General features: G+C 37.0%; 1 protein-coding gene across 3 annotated transcripts in view; it reads left to right on the forward strand.

Moving 5' to 3' along the window:
* Window positions 1–20,906, forward strand: part of kcnd3 (potassium voltage-gated channel, Shal-related subfamily, member 3) — a 115,233-nt gene that overhangs the window by 89,166 nt on the left and 5,161 nt on the right. The window contains exons 4-7 of one of the 3 annotated variants that reach the window (XM_051904123.1): window positions 11,893–11,991; window positions 18,599–18,631; window positions 18,736–18,828; window positions 20,321–20,565. In XM_051904123.1, coding sequence (XP_051760083.1) covers window positions 11,893–11,991; window positions 18,599–18,631; window positions 18,736–18,828; window positions 20,321–20,565 — 470 coding nt within the window. Of the gene's footprint in view, window positions 1–11,892; window positions 11,992–18,595; window positions 18,632–18,735; window positions 18,829–20,320; window positions 20,566–20,906 lie in introns of all 3 variants that reach the window. The other 2 variants (XM_051904122.1, XM_051904125.1) reach the window with 2 other exon arrangements.

The raw sequence follows: 20,906 nt of genomic DNA on the forward strand, positions 1-20,906 counted from the left end.
TTTTCCTTGTCTGATGAATAAGGTTATTAAACTTGTTTGTTTCCGGGTGCATGAAGGATAATAGTACTACTTCACCATCCTTTTCCGTCCTCGTACGAAATAACACCTCTAACAAACAGCCTTAATGTTAAATTAAGCCTTTCTTTTCTCCCTGGGGGAATGAAGGGATGACCTGTCACTCGTTTAATGGCAGCATGGCGTCAAAAGATTGAGTCTAGACTAGAATGAGATCCCAGCAGGGTTACATGCCCTGCGTCTATCCATCTATCACTCCATCCCTCCCCGTCCTCCTCCAAAACGTCTCTATATCTCTCTCTGAAGGTTATTTAGTTTAGGCGTAATTATCTGTTAAATCACCACAGGCCTCTCAGCTTGCATTTGCTATGCTAATAATTGCGAATGTTACTAGAGATTAGCTTGATCGCAGAAAAACAACACCAAGGCCACTCTTATGACATCCTGTGTGTAGCGAGAGACGTCAGCTTCTGCACTCGGCGTTATGTTATGCTCGCAGTCATGGATTTAATGTATGCTAATGAGGAATTAATGTAAGCTTAGGTTTTGGGTGGGCTTACGGGGCCACATTGTCTCCGCAGGCAAGATTTCCACTGGCTTTAGCATTTTACTTAGTGTTAAATTAAAGTTTATCCAGTATGGCAGATTATTCCCCAGAATTCTTTGCGTTCACACTGCAGCAGTGCCCAGTCTCCACATTATCTCAGGTCGGATCAGCCTAAACAGAGTTTTAATGTGAAATTTCCGTCGCCAACCATTTTCTGTTCTTTCTCAGCACAGCCGCAGGGGAAGCGAGTTCAGTTTCAAGTCCAAACTAAAGCTGCCAGATGCGACCAAACCTCACAGGACCATCTTAAAAAATGTGTTCTGGGTGTGTGGGTGTGTTTAAACACATCCTACAGTTAACTAATAACAGAGTGGCATAAGTGCACAAACCTGCCTCAAGCCCCGAGTTAACCTCTACCATAGGAACAGCTGTGCTTACTGTCCAAAGGACATGAGAGAAAAAGAGTAAGACATAGAGAGGGAAAGAGAGCCAGGAGGGATGTTCATCCTAATGACAGTCCTTCCACAAATAGCTTGCCCAGACGAGACCTGTGGGGAGGGGTTTGTTTATCCTAGCAGTCACTTTTGGGAGGTGACCTTCCCCTGTCTCACCTGTTGTCCAGTACAGCACTTGTACTGCACCAAAACTGTGTTATACGTGTTAATAGACTAGACGTTATTACTAAAAAAAGCTTTCAAGTTTAATATTACAGCTCTAATATTAGTGTATGCATTATAGATTGATGTCAAATCCTTATGTGATGAACTGATAAAACTGAATTAGTGCTCAGTTAAACAAGTACAGTTAAACAAAATGGCTGTGTGGGTGTTAGAAGTGCATTTATATGTATATGTGGGTTTGTTTACTATTACCAACTACTAACTGTTGTTATGGCAGCATTATGAGGTCTTTATAAATATTTACTTACCTATAATATCATAATCATATTCATAATAATAACAACACCAACAGTTGCATTTTTGAGTCACAATGTGGGCTAGATTTAAAGCTATGAGCTACATGAGTACTGTAAAGCAAGTTCATGTTGTTCCAAACTGGTTCTGAGATTTTATACCAGATTAAAGGGGAGAACATTATAAATGAAACTTGACAACACCAGTTCCTATCCTAACAAATAGAATAACATTCTTGTCGCCTCTCATGGATACAGGTACAGGTACTCTACAAACAAAATGATACATGCAAGTAAAAAATTTCTGCATCTGAGGCTATCACTAAATATTGAGAATAAAAAAAAATCAGCAACAGCGCATATATTTTTCTACATGTTATTTTAGATCATGCATACTCGTTTTTGTGAAGGACCCAAGAAGAGGACATGTTCCTCAATCTTTCCACACAGGTTCTTTATTTAGACACACTGCGCATGTTTCCTTCATTTTTAGTTGAACTAATCTTTGAACTGTATTTAATTTCCTTTCATTTTTGTTTTATTTTTTAGGTCAAATAAATAAAAACAAAATTGTTAACTCAAACTGCCTTGTGCCGTCAGGCAACAGTGCAGTAAAACTTACTGCATATAGCACCACCTACCAGCATAACCAATCTGGGGTGCGCTTCCCGTACAACAATGTAACTCGCTGCTTCACTACCATAGTATGATGCATCGTTGATCAAATCAACTAGCTAGTCACGACTGTTTCCCAAAACCGTATTGTCGCAAACCTGCCGTTCAGCCACGTTGGTGAATGACATCACACAGGTGGTGAGTAATAACTTCTTTAAAGGGGACCTATTATGCAAAATTCACTTTTGCATGGTGTTTGGCTATAAATGTATGTTGGCAGTGTGTGTACACAACCACCCTATAATGATAAAAATCCAACCACTCCTTTTTTTTTTCCATCCCCATAAATCATAAGCAGTGTCTCAGAACAAGCCGTTTCCAGATCCCTGGCAGTGTGGCATAACATTAGCCACAGGCCCCACCCACGAATGTTGACAGACAGTGCCGTTTTAACATAGAACCGCCCTGCGAGTTTACAGCCAGTTGTACAGTCCGCCATTGCTGCACTGACGAGAACGTCTCCCAAGCATTTTAGGTGTTCTGTAGCTGGATGGATTAATCCACATAGCTCTCTCCATTTAATCCCGAAATCTGAGCCGCTGAAGACGAGGTGGATTCATTTTTTTTTCGAAGAAAATGCTCCCTCAACTCTACCGAAATTCGTTTATGTCTGCGCGAATCATTTCACACCAGACTGCTTTGTGAACGAATGTCAATACAAAGGGACAATACAAAACAGAGGTTGTGCTAAAAAGTTGTTACTCAAGGATAGATCAGTAAACTGTTTGTGATCCAGCTTACAGTCTCCAGAGTGATACTGGATACAGCAGTAATGAAGATGAGAGCACTTTATTACAGTTCATCGGAGTTGATTTACAGAGATAAAGTTTACCAGTTTATTAAGCAACACTCGAAAAGGCATAAGGTCTTTATATATTTGTTTACTGTTAGTTGTAACGAGTGTTTCTGTGTACTTCGCAATGTATGTTGATGATAATGCAAGGGAGAGAGAGAGTTTATAGATAATATTTTAATGCACACTTGCACTGTTTTATTAAGCTCTTACAGAGATTTTCTGGAGTGAAAACGGACGCTTCATCTTTTGTGTGAAGTACAATAAAACATCATAAAACTCATCTGTAAAGTTTTGGCCATCATTCGGACGGGGTCCGGTACAACAGACTTGTACTAATATAGTGGAAGAAGACAATATAAGTTATAACCGTAATTGATCTAAACTATACCTGTTCTATCTCCATGAAGCATATATTCACAGTTTCTGACATTATAGTGAATCCTGACACCAGAGAATCAGCTCTTGAAGCTCCGCCCTCTTAGGCCGAGCGCAGCAGCTCATTTGCATTTAAAGGGCACACACTGAAACGGCGCGTTTTTGCTCAACCCCAAAAAGTGCCAATTTTAACATATTTTGAGCTAAAAGTTCACATACACACTCTGGGGACATCAGAGAATAATTTTACATCTTGTAAAATGGGGCATAATAGGTCACCTTTAAATGAATCAGTTTGAGATCGAATTAATGCTAGATTTTTTGCTATAAATTATGGATATGGCATCTGCGGACTAATTCTCATTTTTCACAGTTATTTTGCTTTATTTACGGATTCAATCATAGGCTCATTCTTACGTACTAGAGCACGTACGCACATGCGCACTCTTCAAAAACGGTGCTTTAAATCTCTTGACAAACTAAAATATGTAAATGACATTTGTATATATTCAAAATAAAAGATATTCATTGTACTTAATGTCAGCTTGCTTATTTTGCTCAGGATAACAATTTATTAAGCTCACGTCATAAAAAACAAGAAACTATGCTTCTAACCACAGCTCGAGAGCTGTCGTTCAAACCACACAAGTTTGCGATGTAGTTTGTGAATGTTCGTTTGAACTATGGTTTCGGGAAACATGTTAGTAACGACTATGTTAGTAACGACGGAACTGGCGATGTTAGTTGTTGGCTAACATGGGTTAAAAACATAGCTAACATAAATGTTACAAAGAAGGATCGGAGAATACATTTCATTCACAAATAAGGTACACTGTAAAAAATTATTTTCATGATTTTTTTATCACAACATTTTTTCTTTTGTCAAATCAACTTAAATTATTAATGTGGTTCAAATAACATAATGTTTTGAGTTTCTGTTGATTAAACCAATCGCCTTCATTGTATTGTAACTCAAATTTTTAATTTCAATGAACTCAAAATTTTAAGGCAATCATGTAACTTACTTTTTTAAGTTAAACAAAAAATCTTTCTAAGGCTATTTGTCGTCCCTGATTTTGGTCTGTCATACGCTGTTGAAAAAGTCCCCGTTTGCCACGGGCGTGCACGGACTGTTGCTTTTTACATTCTTGCCCAGTCGGGTTAGAAAAGAATTCGGGTCTAATTTTATGGGGTTTGTCTCGAGTCGAGTTTATCTTTTTTTAAAATGAGTTTATGCACATGGGGTTTAAGTATGATTCGGGTCAATACAGCTCAGACCCAGAGAATACCTCTAGTCTGTACTACCCTGATGAGATTTGTTTATCTCAAGGGCTTTGGCTCACTTCTAGAGCACTCCAGGGCTTTTCAGAAGACTCTGCATTAAGAACATTGCAGACATGACAGCTGGGTTTGATGCAGAACCATCGAAGTGAGCATCAGCTTAATGAAACTTTGATCAAAGTGCGGAAAGCTTCAAATTTTATATGCTAATTTCATCTTCCAGTGGCTCATTGTGTCTCAACTCACGAACATGCTGCAGTTTTTTTTCAGTGACTACAGAAAGCTACATACACCTTATTAATAACTAATGCAAATATGCATAGCCAGAGAGTTAAAGAGAACAGACCGTTTCCTAGACATTCATTCATAACTGATCACTCCATCTCATTATGCTTACACTCACATAGCTGATCCAGAGGTCTGAGTTTTGTTCAAAGTTAGTTCAAGAGTCAGAGTTTTGATCAAAGTTGGTCCAGTAATTGGGCTGATTCATTAGTTCTGAGAACAGAACTTAGCTGTGCTATTCAGTGAATGTTAATGACTTATTATTAATTCAGCACTTGCTTTACACACACACACACACAATGCAATTATGAACATGATCTGTGATTCGTTTTGACATCTTTACTTAGTGGTGCATGCTAAGGCAAGGTTTTGTACAAAAGCAAGTATTTCCACTCTAAATATTAAGCTTTAATTGACATGTAACTCGTCATGCTCCGTTTATGCTACAGAAAAATCATACAGCTTGTTAAGGAGAAGTGCTCTTAGTCCCATAGACATTTCTATTTATAAAAAAAAAAAAAAAAAAAAAGGATCCCAATGCATATTTGGAGCCAACAACCTAGCAACTGCTTAAGAAAAGTCTACAAAATACTCTAAACCCCCTTTAGCAACCACATAACAACCCTCTCACAACACTTTAGCATTGTATTTTTTTTTCTTTTCAAAATTGTATTCACAGCACTGACATACAACTCGTATCTGCTCTTTGTTGTGGACTGAACTACAGCAAACACTGAAAGTAGAAAGATTTTATTTAATTGACATATATAATCCACTTAAGCTTCCTGAGCTTCCATTTCTGTGAATGTTCTTGTTTCACAGCTGTAGAAACTACAGTAAAGCAAAAGGATGTCGGTATGTACGTCACTGAACTGACTCACAGATTAACAGATTTGTTCAGGTCGTGCAGTTGTAGATCGAGGTATCATTCTCTGTGTCACCCAGACAACGTAGGCTCATTATAAAATTAACTAAACAGATGTAGCATGTTTTCACAGGCACTGTGAAATTACATTTTACAGCTCATGAGTTCTTCTTGTTTATAAAATGCAGTGGTTCTCAACCACAGGCCTAGTACGCCTTAGCAAATTCCAATGGGGCCTTAAAGGGTTAGTTCACCAAAAAATTAAAATTCTGTCATTAATTACTCACCCTCATGCCGTTCCACACCCGTAAGACCTTTGTTCATCTTCGGAACACAAATTAAGATGTTTTCGATAAAATCCGATGGCTCAGTGAGGCCTCTATTGCCAGCAAGATAATTAACACTTTCAAATGCCCAAAAAGCTACTAAAGACATATTTAAAACAGTTCAATCTTAATGTTATGAAGCGACGAAAATACTCTTTGTGCGCCAAAAAAAAACAAAATAACAACTTCACTCAACAATATCTAGTAATGGGCGATTTTAAAACACTGCTTCATGAAGCTTCAAAGTATTATGAATCTTTTGTTTCGAATCAGCGGTTCAGAGCATGTATCAAACTGCCAAAGTCACGCCCCCCAGTGGTGAACCATTGAAATTTCGAAACACTTATGCTGCATTCACACGGGGCGTCGGCCTTAACGCTTGACGCGTGTCTGAAGCTTGTGTTGACGCGATCATTATGGTGATAACAGCCAATCACATTACTTTCCAGTGTTGCATGAACGCAATTGGCTAGCTACTGCTCTAGAGTGTTTGCATAAGGCGATCTGATTGGCTGACGCCTACGTTGGCGCTTGAAAAGTTGAGAAATCTTCAACTTCTGCCGCTTGCAACGCGAGTGAAGCGACGCGATGGAACCCACAATTCAGTTCTGCGACGCATGATGTCACCAATTCAAACTAAACGAGAAGCGTTAACGCCTGCGCAGTAGTGAAGTGGTGAAAGCGTGAAGTGGTGCCGTGATATCAAAGCCCTGTCCACACTTCCGCAGAATCAATCGCAAGCTTATTACGTCAGTGTGAAATAAAAAGTTATGGAAATGTAGAAATTAAAGTTTAAGTTTCAATCTCCTCCCGACAATCCCGAAAAAAGTTTGTTGGTGCCTCAGTGACTAGTTCGCTCAGAGAAGCTGTGTAATCACAGCTATCAACCCTGAACCCCCGTTTTTATAGCATCAAATAACTAACTAAAACCAAACTACTAACTAAAAAAAAACACTTAAACTTACATCGCCGTGATAAAAACAACTTAAAATGACAGAAACCCGCTTTGGAAAAAAAATGTTTGAAGTGTAATTTGATTGTTTAGTTTGTCTCGCGTCCCATTATATTACATGGAGAGGGTGGGGTTTATGAGCTATACTGCATCCAGCCACCTGGGGGCGATCAAAACATTTTGGCTTCACCTGTGTGGCGCACTTGGTTTCAACAAAAACAACTATGGTGCATCGAAAATTACGTACTAAGTAGGTACTACATTTGAATTCAAACTTACTTCACGACCTTCGTGGAAAAAGTACGTTCTATATAGTATGAGTGTGTGCAGTATGAATGTAATCCGGACGTACTACATCTGCCATGTTGTCATTATCATGTGACCTACCAGCGTCAGTTGCGTCGCTTCACCTCCATTCACAAATCTTCTCCCATGGCCTCATGGGATAGTAAAGTGTCCATCGAATGCGCACTTCAGAATCTCACCGGAAGTAGTAGGTCATCCGGGTATTTTTCACCTACTGTTTTTCAAATACTGTGAAGTCGGAAATACTACTCAGTGCTGGCGTACTGTTTTTTGCATACTATATATAAGGGAAGTATTCGATTTCGGACGCAGCAATAGAGTCCGTGTATGCACACACTGTAGGGTTGCAGCCATTGAGCTATAATAATATTCATAGATCTAGCCTATGTGACATGGTTGTGGATGATTTTGGTTGACAGCCTATGCACTGGTCAAAATTGGGCCAAAATTTTTTAAACATTTAAAAATTACCGAGAGGTCATCAAACATCAATCATCAAAAATCGCACAGTGTACTACCTAAAGGGGTAGATAAGATATGGTACAAACGTATACTATTTTGGTTGACAAGTGTTAAGGTAAATGTTTTACCCAATTTCTCTGACTTTTATTTTAAGTATTTGTTAACTACTTTTTCTATAATGAATGGAATTGTCCAAACTTTATTAAAATAAAATCCAGGTTCTTACACAGTTCTTTTATTGTATTCCCTGTAAAATAAATAAATAAATAAATGCAGTTTAATTTTCAATGTAATTTGATCTTGAGGATGCAGGCTGTACAAAAACAAAAAAATTTAAGTGCTTAATTAAATGCTTGGCCCAGTGGTGGGCCTTGAATTTAAGCGAGAAGTACAGTTCAACAAATGCAGCCTTCTCACTTACTGCTAATTCTCTGCATTGCTGCTCATCGTTTCAGACAACAGTGCAATGAAGACAGCGCCTCTCAGCACACTGCGCACCGGTCTTTGGTGGTTTGCGCTAGAGCGAATGCTTCAAGCATAAACAACTTGTGCATGTCACAATCTAGACAGCATCATAGTAACAATTTCATTTACATGGGGAATTAAATACTTTGACTGATCGAATGAAAACGTGACCCAGAAACATGCAATACTTCTATTATAGACAATATAGCTACAGTGTTAATATAACTGTGATCACTACAAATATTAGTAGGGATTGTTCAGTAGTGACATTGGTATCCCTATTCTCCATACCCAAATAATCTCAACCCTCACATGATCAAACCATCCAATCACAATCTGTGGACTGTGGTGTATGATTTTGAAATCTCCACTTTGAAAGTGGCATCTACGTGTTTCAATGAAAATCTTAGCTGATTCTGCTACAGGGTAGAGACTGAAGGTATACTGCCCAGGGTCACCTTCCTTGTGAATAAGAAGTGCACTTAAAGAGTTAGTTCAATCAAAAATGAAAATTCTGTCATTAATTACTCACGCTCATGTCGTTCCAAACTCGTAAGACCTTCGTTCATCTTCGAAACACAAATTAAGATATTATTGATGAAATCCAAGGGCTCTCTGACTCCTCCATAGACAGCAATTTAATTACCACTGTCAAGACCCAAAAGGTACTAAAGACATTGTTAAAATAGTCCACATGAATACTGAGTCGGCGTTCGGATGTAGAACATGGAAGCACTGCAATGTGCTTACTACATCAACTGTGTAGAGGACTGACAGGGAAGAAAAGAGATTGTTAAATAAAGTTGTTATTTTTTTGTTTTGTTTTTCCGCACAAAAAGTATTCTCGTTGCTTCATAAAATTAAGGTTGAACCCCTGTAGTCACGGCGACTGTTTTAACGATGTCTTTAGTATGTTTCTGGGCATTGACAGTGGTAATTAAATTGCTATGGAGGAGTCATATACCTCTCAGATTTCATCAAAAATATCTTAATTTGTGTTCTGAAGATGAACGAATACGGGTGTGGAACCCCGTAGTTTGCAGATAAAATAATAATAATGAAATGAAAGGTCAATGTTTTAGTTTACCATAAATGATTGCCAGTACATTTGGCAGTACACTTTAAACATATTTCAAAGACAATAGAGGTAATTATGAAATTATATATAAAGATGTAATTAAATCTTACTTAAGTGCACTCAAAAAAATTAAGCCTTTTAAAAAAAGAACTCTAAAGTTCAGCCAATTGCATTTAATATAAATCTAAACTATAATACATTTTCATTAAATTGCAATGAATTAACATGGAATTAAGTGACTAAAAACATTACATTCAGTTTGCATTTAAGTATATTATTTTAAAGTATATTTCCATAATACATACTTACAAAAAAGTAACGTGTACTTATTTTTCACAAGGGAAGGCCATAATCTACCCATACTGAGGTCTTGTCCACCCAATCAAAGCTACCAGAACAATAATAGCTTGGAAATAAAACATTTTATGCATTTTATTGCACATTATCATATTTCTGCTGAATACATAGTGTGAAAAATTAATAATTATTTCAAATAGGAACACTTTGATGATTACAGTGAATTGAAATGGGTCACGGACCACAAATTTGCCTCATAAAGGACTTCGCATCATAATATTCAGGGCGAAATTAGAGATCGGCAAATAACAGAGGTCTTCTGGCCTCGCCAGTCACCACTGCCATAAATTGTGTCACAGTGGGCTTTACAAAACTGTATGTGTATAACTGAAATGTAATCTGTAAATTTGCTGCTTTGTTCAATGTATCTGATCTCAGCACAGTGTGCTAAGAGTCAGCCGAGTCCTGAACAACTGTTCTCAGCAGCGATATTCTGTGTCACATTGATAAAGAACCTCGTCATTACTGCGGCCATTCCCCATCTCATGTTCTGCAGGGGCAGATTCCCAGGAAAAATGTTTCTCTTTTTTTTTTCCACGATAGCTGAAAATTGTTGCAGCATTTGTTGGAAACACAAACCGTCTCAGGGGCCCAAACTGATTCCATTATGTGATGGCAATCTCCTGTGAAAAGAGCAGAGTTAGCACTCCACTCACCCACAGGGACTTGTGTGTGTGTTTGTGTGTGAGGATTTTAATGATGGTGTATGTTCTTTCAATCTGTGTTCAAGTGTGTGTGAGAAATTAATGAACATCAGAATACCGGTTTGATCTCGGCAAGGTCTCTGATGCAATTGAGACACAATTTGTTCCTCTTCAATAATTTAAAAACAAACACACACATACAAACACTCATTTAGGGGTGCCACGATATATACCAGCATTGACAATAATTGTGATATTTAAAAAAAGAAATATCATTATCGTGTTAATTAGGGGTGTCGCAATATACTATTGGCGATAAACGTAATATTTAAAATGAATATTAGTGATGTGCGCAACAACTAATTCAATAAATGTTTAAACTGACATTTTGCAACCAACTAGTCGACTAGTCTGAACTTGTTTACTTCAAAAATCTTTAGAGATCAGTATTTTTTCTATTTTTACAGAAAATAAGGCGATGTGAGCATTATGGAACGCTAAACTCTCACATGTAATTTATATGCTCCGGAGGGCGCCCTCGAGTAGAAAGTCCACAAGTGAGACTCATAGGAGTAATAAAACTTATGACATTCCAGGAAATGTCTAATATGGACAAAGACTTCCAGAGATTGCTGTAGTGGAATACAATGCAGATAGAGAAAAAAAAAAGGAGGGACACAAGCCATTCGTACCAGAATGAAATAGACTCAATAGTCCAAGTTAAAAGAGTATTTAAGTAACCTAGCAACACTCAAGAAACCACATTACTCTAGCAACTGCAAAGCAGTACACTAAAAACCACTCACATAGCAACACCCTGACGACCACCCACGATGCCCTAACATGTTCAAGAAAATATAAAAATCTAGTGTATACATAATGTTTATTAATGCTTTGCAAATGTAAACTCTTTTTATCATGTCAATAAAGCTTATTAAATCTTAAAGGAACTGAAATATGAGAGAGAATCAGTTTTCTATGAGATTATGAGAGAATGAGAGCACAAATCAGATCATTTGATGCCTCTGGATCTGAGAAGATTAAAATACTCTCATTCATTGTAAATATTAAAATTTGATGTTCCACAGAGGATTCGACTGCTGGTTTTCACCCATCATCCATGCTGTGCCTATAAAAAACGACATAGACTGAGGGAATGTGAACCGCTGCTCTATCATTTATCGTTACACAGCTGCGCTAACCGTAATTCAGCATTACACAAGACATTTACTGTAATTAAGCATTACACAGCTGCGTTTCTCTAAATTATCATTCTTTTATGCTTTGTAGTGCGCACAAGCAACCGCTTTCTTATTCCCTGATCTGTGCACATTTTCACTGCGTAGCTGTCAGGGTCGTTCGGATTGGTTCAGTAGTTTTTCATCATCTCATGTCGGTCAGCAATCTATGTGAAAATCCATTTTGTTTCTTAAAGTGCTTTGATCTGAATTGCTCTTTCAACAGAGATCAGATTGAGACTCAGACCTTTGTGATGGAAAAGCACTGGTAGACGGAGTTGTAACTTCCTCTGTGTGTTTATGTATTGACAGAAAGCCCGACTGGCCCGAATGAGAATTTCCAAGGGTGGCAGCTCTAGCGCCTTCCTGCACAGCAAACGAAATGGACTCAACCAATCACTGGAGCTAACGGTAAGAAACACACACACATTCTTTCACAAATAAAAAAACACACACATTCAAGCTCATTTTTCCATATTTTGTTTCTGTTTGGCTCCCTTGTCATACATTATGCATGGTTTTCAACAAGATCCATATCAGGCAGTGCTTCAGTGCTGAGGTAAAAGTGTCAGGTTGTTTTGCTTTTAAGGTGTTTATGAGAGATTCACATGCGGTGATCCAATCTTCAGCTCTTAAGAGCGATTATGAGATTTTCATGTTTGCATATTTACACAAACATCAGCTCAATTAACTCAATAACATCCAATTTATCAGGACAGAGTGATGAACTGATGTGAAAATGTCTTAATGTGTTGCTAAACACCCTCATTAGGGATAACGAGAGATCTGGTCTTTATTACTGCAGTTGTTTGAAGTTAAAATGTCTTCCTGGAAAAAAGAAACTGTCGATTCTCTGAATGCGTTGAATGCATTTAAGGAACGATGAACATGCTGAGAGTGAACAGCTAGTACAGAGACAGATTGCAGGCCACTCTACAGCTAACCAGTTTTACAGAACATCCTCAGAGAGGTCCAGTGAGTGAAGCAGACGGGAACCTGGCAATATTAAGCCTTATGTTCTGTTCTCAGACCTTAAGACTGTTTTAATAGTATGGAAAATTTTACTTAATGAATATACTTAAATATAAATATATTAGTGCTGTCAATCGATTAAAAAAAATTAATCTCACATTTTATCTGTAATTAATTGCGATTAACCACGATTAAAAACATTGGAGTTTTTAATATTTTTATATTGTAATAATTTCACAGTTACTCTCCAAATTAATGTAGAAACAACTTAAAGACAGTATATTTTAAATATATTGGTTTAATGGCATATTTTTATGAAAGAAGGCCAGTATCACTGATACTAATACTGGTACTGATGTCTCTATGAAATTGATTTTTTTTTTTTAAACATTAATTATAGACATTCATCATTACAGTATAACTAAAAGCTATTAATTACAACATTTATTAGACTTTAAAAAATAACAACTTTTAATTTAAGTGAACTTAAAACAATCTTTACATAAACCCATTATAATAAATGTCATATTTACCTTTGTCTAACAGGTAGGAAATACACAGAAATTGAATAAAGTTATCAAGCACATTACAGTCTTCACTGAATAAATTATAAATTAGATATATTAATCCTTATTAAAGCTACAGTTTTCTCTGTTACCTTTGTTTTTTGATTAACATTAATGACCGACATCACAGCAACTGTTTTTTTAGACTGCTGTGACTTTAAGAGCTGCCGAACATGATGCGGATCTGATGCGCATTTCATTTTCTCACAACTATTTGTACTCAATTAAGACTGCTCTTATGATGATACTCGACAAAACTGACATTTTGGCAAATTCTGTGTTAGTATTTGTTCAAGCGCGGAAGAGAACTCGATACTGGCGCGTGTCTTTCCAAATAGGGCTTCTGTCACACAGACACTGCATTCACAGACAGAGCGTTCTCGTTAGTCTTGTGGCACTTGAATGGTTTAAAAGCATTTGCGTGAGTAAGAGCGTGATCGCAGTGTAACGTTATCCAAATTATGACGGAAAAAACGGATGCTGCATTAATTGCGTTAAATATTTTTAACGCGTTAACTGAAAAAATTAAACCCACACGTTAGCACTCTAATTTTGACAGCACTAATTAAACAATAGATAAAAACAAGATATGGTTTTTTATGATACTGAGAAGCGGCATGGAAAATGGATCTGTATGGGCACCTTCTGGGAACTAAAAACCAAACTTTTCTTGCTAACCAAACAAATCCATAAAAATAATGTTCTGGGAACAAGAAACTAACATTCTGGAAACGTTATAATAACGTTAGAACGTTAGAATAACGTTATACAAACCAAAAACTAATGTTCTGGGAACATTAGATTAATGTTAGAATAACATTCTGGGAACAATAAACGTTCTGGAAACGTTATAATAATGTTATGAGAACATTAGATTAACGTTAGAATAACATTATACAAACCAAAAACGAACATTCGGAGTACGTTAGATTAACGTTAGAATAACGTTTTGGGAACATTAAAAATCTTTCCTGGTTAACCAAACAAAACCATGAAAAGTATCATTCTGGGAACTAAAAACTAACGTTCTGGAAACGTTATAATAACATTATGAGAACATTAGATTAACGTTAGAATAACGTTATACAAACCAAAAACTAATGTTCTGGGAACGTTAGATTAACGTTAGAATAACGTTCTGGGATCGTCAAAAAACTTTCTTGGCTAACTAAACAAAACCATGAAAAATAACGTTCTGGGAACCAAAAACTAATGTTCTGGAAACGTTATAATAATGTTATGAGAACATTAGATTAACGTTAGAATAACGTTATACAAACCAAAAACTAACATTCTGGGACGTTAGATTAACGTTAGAATAAAGTTCTGGGAATGTTAAAAAACTTTCCTGGCTAAACAAACAAAACCATGAAAATGTTCTGGGAACCAAAATTGTTAACTGGGTAATATATATATATACACACACACACACACACACTGAATATAATACTGAATATTCTATACTTAAAAATAAATATACTTAATACTGAATATAATACTTCAGTGTCACATGAGTCTTCAGAAATCATTATAAAATGCTCATATTAGAATAACTAACATTCTGGGAACATTAGATTAACGTTAGAATAATAGGTTATGTATATTTTTAATATTAAATGCTTAATTAATGCTTTTTCTGGGATCCACTTGACCCCAAACAATATTAAATACAATTCACATTTCTGAAAAGTGCATGTCTACTTTAGGGCTGTCATTAATGATTATTTTGGTAATCGAGTAATCGGTTGATTATTATGACAAATGATCGAGTAATCGGATATTTTTTGTGGTAATAAAAATAGACCTAAGCAAAGACCTAAGCCTTAAAATACATACATAATAACAATGAGGCAATAATATTTGGTTCAAATAATGTATCAAAAGCAAGTAATCATATGGTTTTATAGAACAACACTGTTTAAATATATAATATACATAATATAAACAATCATCAAATGCCTGCAGAGGGTGTCCACTTTACAACAGATCAAATCCTTGTTTAATATTGGCCAAACAATATTTTATTCAAATGTTTACTTAATCTTTAATATTTGGCCACTTCTTTACGATAGAAATGCTAAAGCCACCGTAATCTCTTGAACATGAATATGTTGACAATCAAAACATGCAAACTCAGAGCGAGAGTTTAAACTTTTATTTTGAAATCGAAATGAACAGTTCACAGGCGTATAAATAATTTACCTTACAAATCTGATGAAATGGCGCACACTGCATTCCCAGATGAATGTTATAAGCAACCCATTTGCACAGCATATGCAGAGATGGAGTTTGAGACATGCTCCACGCATGTAAATGATAACAGTTCATGTGGAGCAGCGTTTACTGTGAACACAGCCACTCTGAGACGCACATAACCTACAAGCATGTAAATAAAGCACATATATGTTAAATCTGCAGTGCATATATTTATTTAATTGAATCGCTGCCTTTGCGAATTCACAATAGCACTATATGCTATGGTTTTTAAATGGTTTCAATACATTGTGCGGCCTTAGAAAACTAATAATGCTGTTCATGGATCCATTAACTCAACATGGGTAAATTGCAATCAAAGATTTTTAAAACAAGGTCTAAACTTTAATTGAGGAATCGTGACAGCCCTAGTCTACTTTGTGGTAAAACAAAGTGATGAAGTATCAACAATATCAGTCTACTAAGGTTTGATCAGATCAAGGGATTTTGTCAAAGGGAAAGAAATTATTTTCAAAATTACAGTTTTTACGTACAACCCAAATTCCAGAAATGTTGGGACGTTTTTTAAATTTGAATAAAATGAAAACTAAAAGACTTTCAAATCACATGAGCCAATATTTTATTCACAATAGAACATAGATAACATAACAAATGTTTAAACTGAAAAATTTTACATTTATATCCACTAAATGAGCTCATTTCAAATTTGATGCCTGCTACCGGTCTCAAAAAAGTTGGCACAGAAGCAACATATGGCTGAAAAAGTAAGAAATTTTGAAAAGCAACTAATTAAGTTAATTGATATCAGGTCTGTAACATGATTAGCTATAAAAGGGATGTCTTAGAGAAGTAGAGTCTCTCAGAAGTAAAGATGGGCAGAGCTGTGAAAGAGTGCGTAAAAAGATTGTGGAATACTTTAAAAACAATGTTCCTCATTGTCAAATTGCAAAGGCTTTGCAAATCTCATCATTTACAGTGCATAACATCATCAAAAGATTCAGAGAAACTGGAGAAATCTCTGTGCGTAAGGGACAAGGCCGAAGACCTTTATTGGATGCCCGTGGTCTTCGGGCCCTCATTGTGTCAATGACATTACTAAATGGGCCCAGGAATACTTCCAGAAACCACTGTCAGTAAACACAATCCGCCGTGCCATCTGCAGATGCCAACTAAAGCTCTATCGTGCAAAAAGGAAGCCATATGTGAACATGGTCCAGAAGCGCCATCATGTCCTGTGGGCCAAGGCTCATTTAAAATGGACTGTTTGAAAGTGGAAAAGTGTTCTATGATCAGAGAAGTCCAAATTTGACATTCTTGTTGGAAATGACGGACGCCGTGTCCTCCGGGCTAAAGAGGAGGGAGACCTTCCAGCATGTCATCAACGTTCAGTTCAAAAGCCAGCATCTCTGATGGTATGGGGGTGCAATATGGGCAGCTTGCATGTTTTGGAAGGCACTATGAATGCTGAAAGGTATATAAAGGTTTTAGAGCAACATATGCTCCCCTCCAGATGACGTCTATTTCAGGGAAGGCCTTGTGTATTTCAGCAGGACAATGCAAAACCACATACTGCAGCTATTACAACAGTATGGCTTTGTCGTAGAAGAGTTCGGGTGCTGAATTGGCCTGCCTGCAGTCCAGATCTTTCACCTATAGAGAACATTTGCTGCATCATTAAATGAAAGATGACCACGAACTCTTCAGCAGCTGGAAACCTATATCAGGCAAGAATGGGACCAAATTCCAACACCAAAACTCCAGAAACTCATTACCTCGATGCCCAGACGTTTTAAAACTGTTTTGAAAAGAAGAGGAGATGCTACACCATGGTACACATGCCCCCACCCCAACTATTTTGAGACCTGTAGAAGGCATCAAATTTAAAATGAACTCATTTTGTGCATAAAATTACATTTGTTATTTTATCTATGTTCTGTTGTGAATAAAATATTGGCTCATGTGATTTGAAAGTCTTTTAGTTTTCATTTTATTTAAATTTAAAAAACGTCCCAACATTTCCGGAATTCGGGTTGTACATCATTGTGGTCTCTAGGGCCCTGTTTACACCTGGTATTAAGAAGCGTTTTTGTCAATACGATCACAAGTGGACGACGCTAAATACAGGTGTAAACGTTTTGAGCTTGTCCACTTTCAACCACTTTCAGAGGTAGTCGTAAATGCATTCGACCAGATTGCTTTTAATGCAGTGTTCTCTCACCATTCCTGATTTCTAACCGCATACATTTACCCACACATAGCTTCTCCCCACAAAGAAATCAGGACAGAAGTGGTCGAAAGTGGACAAAATGGATTAAAACAACAAGTGTAAATGGGTAATCGTCTCCCTTGTCTACTTATGATCCAATCGACTTAAACACGTCTTAATACCAGGTGTAAACAGGGCCTATAACTGGCCTAAAAATGGTAAAGTCAATAGCAACAGAAAAAAGGAGGGTTAAAATAAACATCTGGATTTTTTCCCTCTCCAAAAAAAAAGGCCTTGAAGGGTGAATCACAAGAACACTGAAAACCATGAAAAATGTGCTTAACTGTCATGAAAATGTCAAAATGGAAAAATTTGTGATGGTCCTAAAAACAGGTTTCATTTTCTGTATGCAAAGTATTCTTATAATAAGCAGTCCTTTGATTTTAGGGTTAATTTGAGGTTTCTTAATGCAATTCACCCAAGAATGGTCTGATTTGCATCAATTGGAAAAGCTGGTTCTAGGTTAGCCTGTCTGAATAGCTCATAAATACCACACAGTTTACAGGCAAACATGCAGTCTGCTCAGAATAAGAGTACTCAGGGTTTTTTACTGTAAAACACCTAATTTTGCTCTCTCTTCATTTCTATCAATATCTTTCTTTTTCCTTCTGTCTTTCTCTCCTCCTACACATCACTGACTGACTCACTCATGTTATTTTGGTGCTCGCATTGTGTTAAGACGTTGTGGAAATGGCGAAAATGTGGAGCAGTGTATGTGCGTTCAGCCGGAGGGCCCAGTGTGCGAGCAGGAAAAAGTGCTACGATAAAAGAGACAGATATGTGGAGTTTTAGTAACTGTACCAATGGATTTGTGAAACAGGAAAGTGGAATCACTCTGATTCGCCCAATCCTCTGAGGCCCCTCGTCCTTCCTTTCTCTCAGGCTTTGTTTATTTAAAGTTATGGATGATATATTGTGCTGCTCTGTTATGGATGAAGTTCCTTCCAAAAGCAGTAAACCACTCTCCATGTCTCTCCCTCGCACTCTTACACAACAGCAGCTCCCCTATTACAAGATGAAACTTTCACCACAGGTACTGAGCCAAACAACACACACTCTGTCCCTCTCACCACTTCATTATTCATGCATGATATCTGATGATTCCTTAAAAATCTATGTCTGTGTGTGTTTCTGCAGGGATCCTTAGAGGAGGACCAGCAACTGAAAAAGACCACATCTCTGCTGGAGAGTCAACATCACCATCTTCTGCACTGCCTAGAGAAGACTACGGTCAGTTAGAAGTAGTGATGGGCATTTTGAAACACTGCTTCATTAAGCGTTACAAATCTTTTGTATCAAAACCACAGTTCAGAAGTGTGTATCAAACTCACCATGTCATGTGATTTCAGCAAACAAGGCTTCGTCATACTGTTTTGAACGTTTGAAAGTTCCGACCGAAGGGTGTTTCCACCATGGATTAAAAATAAAAATGGTACTTGCGAATTTTTATTGTCAGATAAAAAGTCGCAAGTACCGTTTTTATTTTTAATTTCAACTTTTTTTTCTCTGAGATATATTTAGATATAAACTCAGAATTGTGAGATATAAACTCGCAAATTGCAAGAAAAAAAAGCCAGAACTGTGAGAAATCAACTCACAATTGCGTGGAAAACAAGTCAGAATTCTGACATAAAAAGTCGCAATTAACTTTTTTTTATTATTATTCAGTGGCTTCTATTGTTTCCATTTTTGATTTGGTGAACCCATGAACGGGTTTGATCTCGGTATGTTTTATAGTGTAGATTTAATTTCAATTACTTTAATGAATTTTCATACTTATGCATGTATAATACAACAAGGATAAGTTAAAAAGTAAGAAAGTTAATTGTTTCTAATTGGCCAAGCCCAGCCTAATGACACCTTTACATTTACATAAGAACCTTTACATTTAATGAAATTTAATTACTTGTAGATTACATTTAATAGTTTACACTTTCATGAAAACATTTGCACCCTTTGTAAAGGGTGTAATTATACGTTTGGGCCGTTTTTACCAGCAGTTGGCGACATATTGTGATGTTTCGAGCGCTTCAAAACATTGAATCATTTTGCAAAGAAATTGGGTTAATTGATTCAGTTTCGAAAAGCATAGTTTCTTCAGTGACTAATTAAAAGCATTCAATTGCTCAGTCAATGCAAAATATACCCCATTGTCAATTGTTAATGAACCTGCCCTGTCTTATGCACGATTTATCTGCGCGAGGCAACAAGCTTCCAATGAATGCAAAACTGGGAAATGACGCAAAAAAAACATAACACAGCCAATCAGAACAATTTACTCAGTTTGCTAGCTGCTCTCTCGCACACAAAAAACTGCACAGCGTAAAGCACATACCTTGCATTTCCATGACATCCGCGATGCTTCTCCAGACGCCACCCATTATCATGTTGAGTTTGGTAAAATAAAAATAAAAAATATTTTTCATCAAAATGTAGCCTAACTTTGCCACTGCAATAATGACCTTTCTTAACAGTGACGTAATCAAGACGAGGAAAGGAAAAATTATATTAACTAATAATATAGTTTCAACCCTCACCAAACATGTCCTATGCAATGTAGCCTATAGGCTAACATAAAAACGAATTGATTTAATTGTTTTGCTCACATTACAGAAGTCAAAATGCACTTAATGCTGTTTTATATTCTCTATAATATGCAGATATTAAAATGCACATTACAAGAAAAAGGACTCAGGGAAATAATTTTTGTGTTTGTGAACAGAATCATGAGTTTGTGGACGAGCGTCTGTATGAACAGGGGTACCTGCAGACAGCACTGCAGAACTTCCCATCGCAGAGTCCATCTCTCTCCAGTGAAGAGGGCATCACGGGCACCTGCTGCTCTCGGAGAACCAAGAAGAACATCCAGGCTCTCAATGCCACACACACACACTCACACACGCACAACCTACAGGAGCTTAGCGCCTTACACATCCATTGTGGGGAACAGCAACCACTCAACACCAGGTTAGCACTCCTTCCTCATAAAGACACCCACATGTCGTAAGAGTTGATTTTTATTTTTATATGATATGAAGGTCACATGACAGCTGTTATAAAAAGTCGGCATGAAACAGAAGTTGTGATAGTCTTTTCTAGTGCGATGTAGCTATATCCAAGCTTCTCTCGTTTGAGGAGTTGATTTTGTCCATGGGGAATTGATTGGATGTTTGCTATTGCTGTGATCTCAAGTGAGTGACAGGTTGTCCTGCCCTCACGCCAGTAAACTTGAGAGAGGAGAGGAGATGTCATTGCATGAGTGAGGGGAAGTTATTTTGATTAAAGATTATGAGGATACTTGAGTTAAA

This window comes from Ctenopharyngodon idella, chromosome 8, assembly GCF_019924925.1.
Source record: "Ctenopharyngodon idella isolate HZGC_01 chromosome 8, HZGC01, whole genome shotgun sequence".
In the NCBI taxonomy this organism is placed as follows: domain Eukaryota; kingdom Metazoa; phylum Chordata; class Actinopteri; order Cypriniformes; family Xenocyprididae; genus Ctenopharyngodon; species Ctenopharyngodon idella.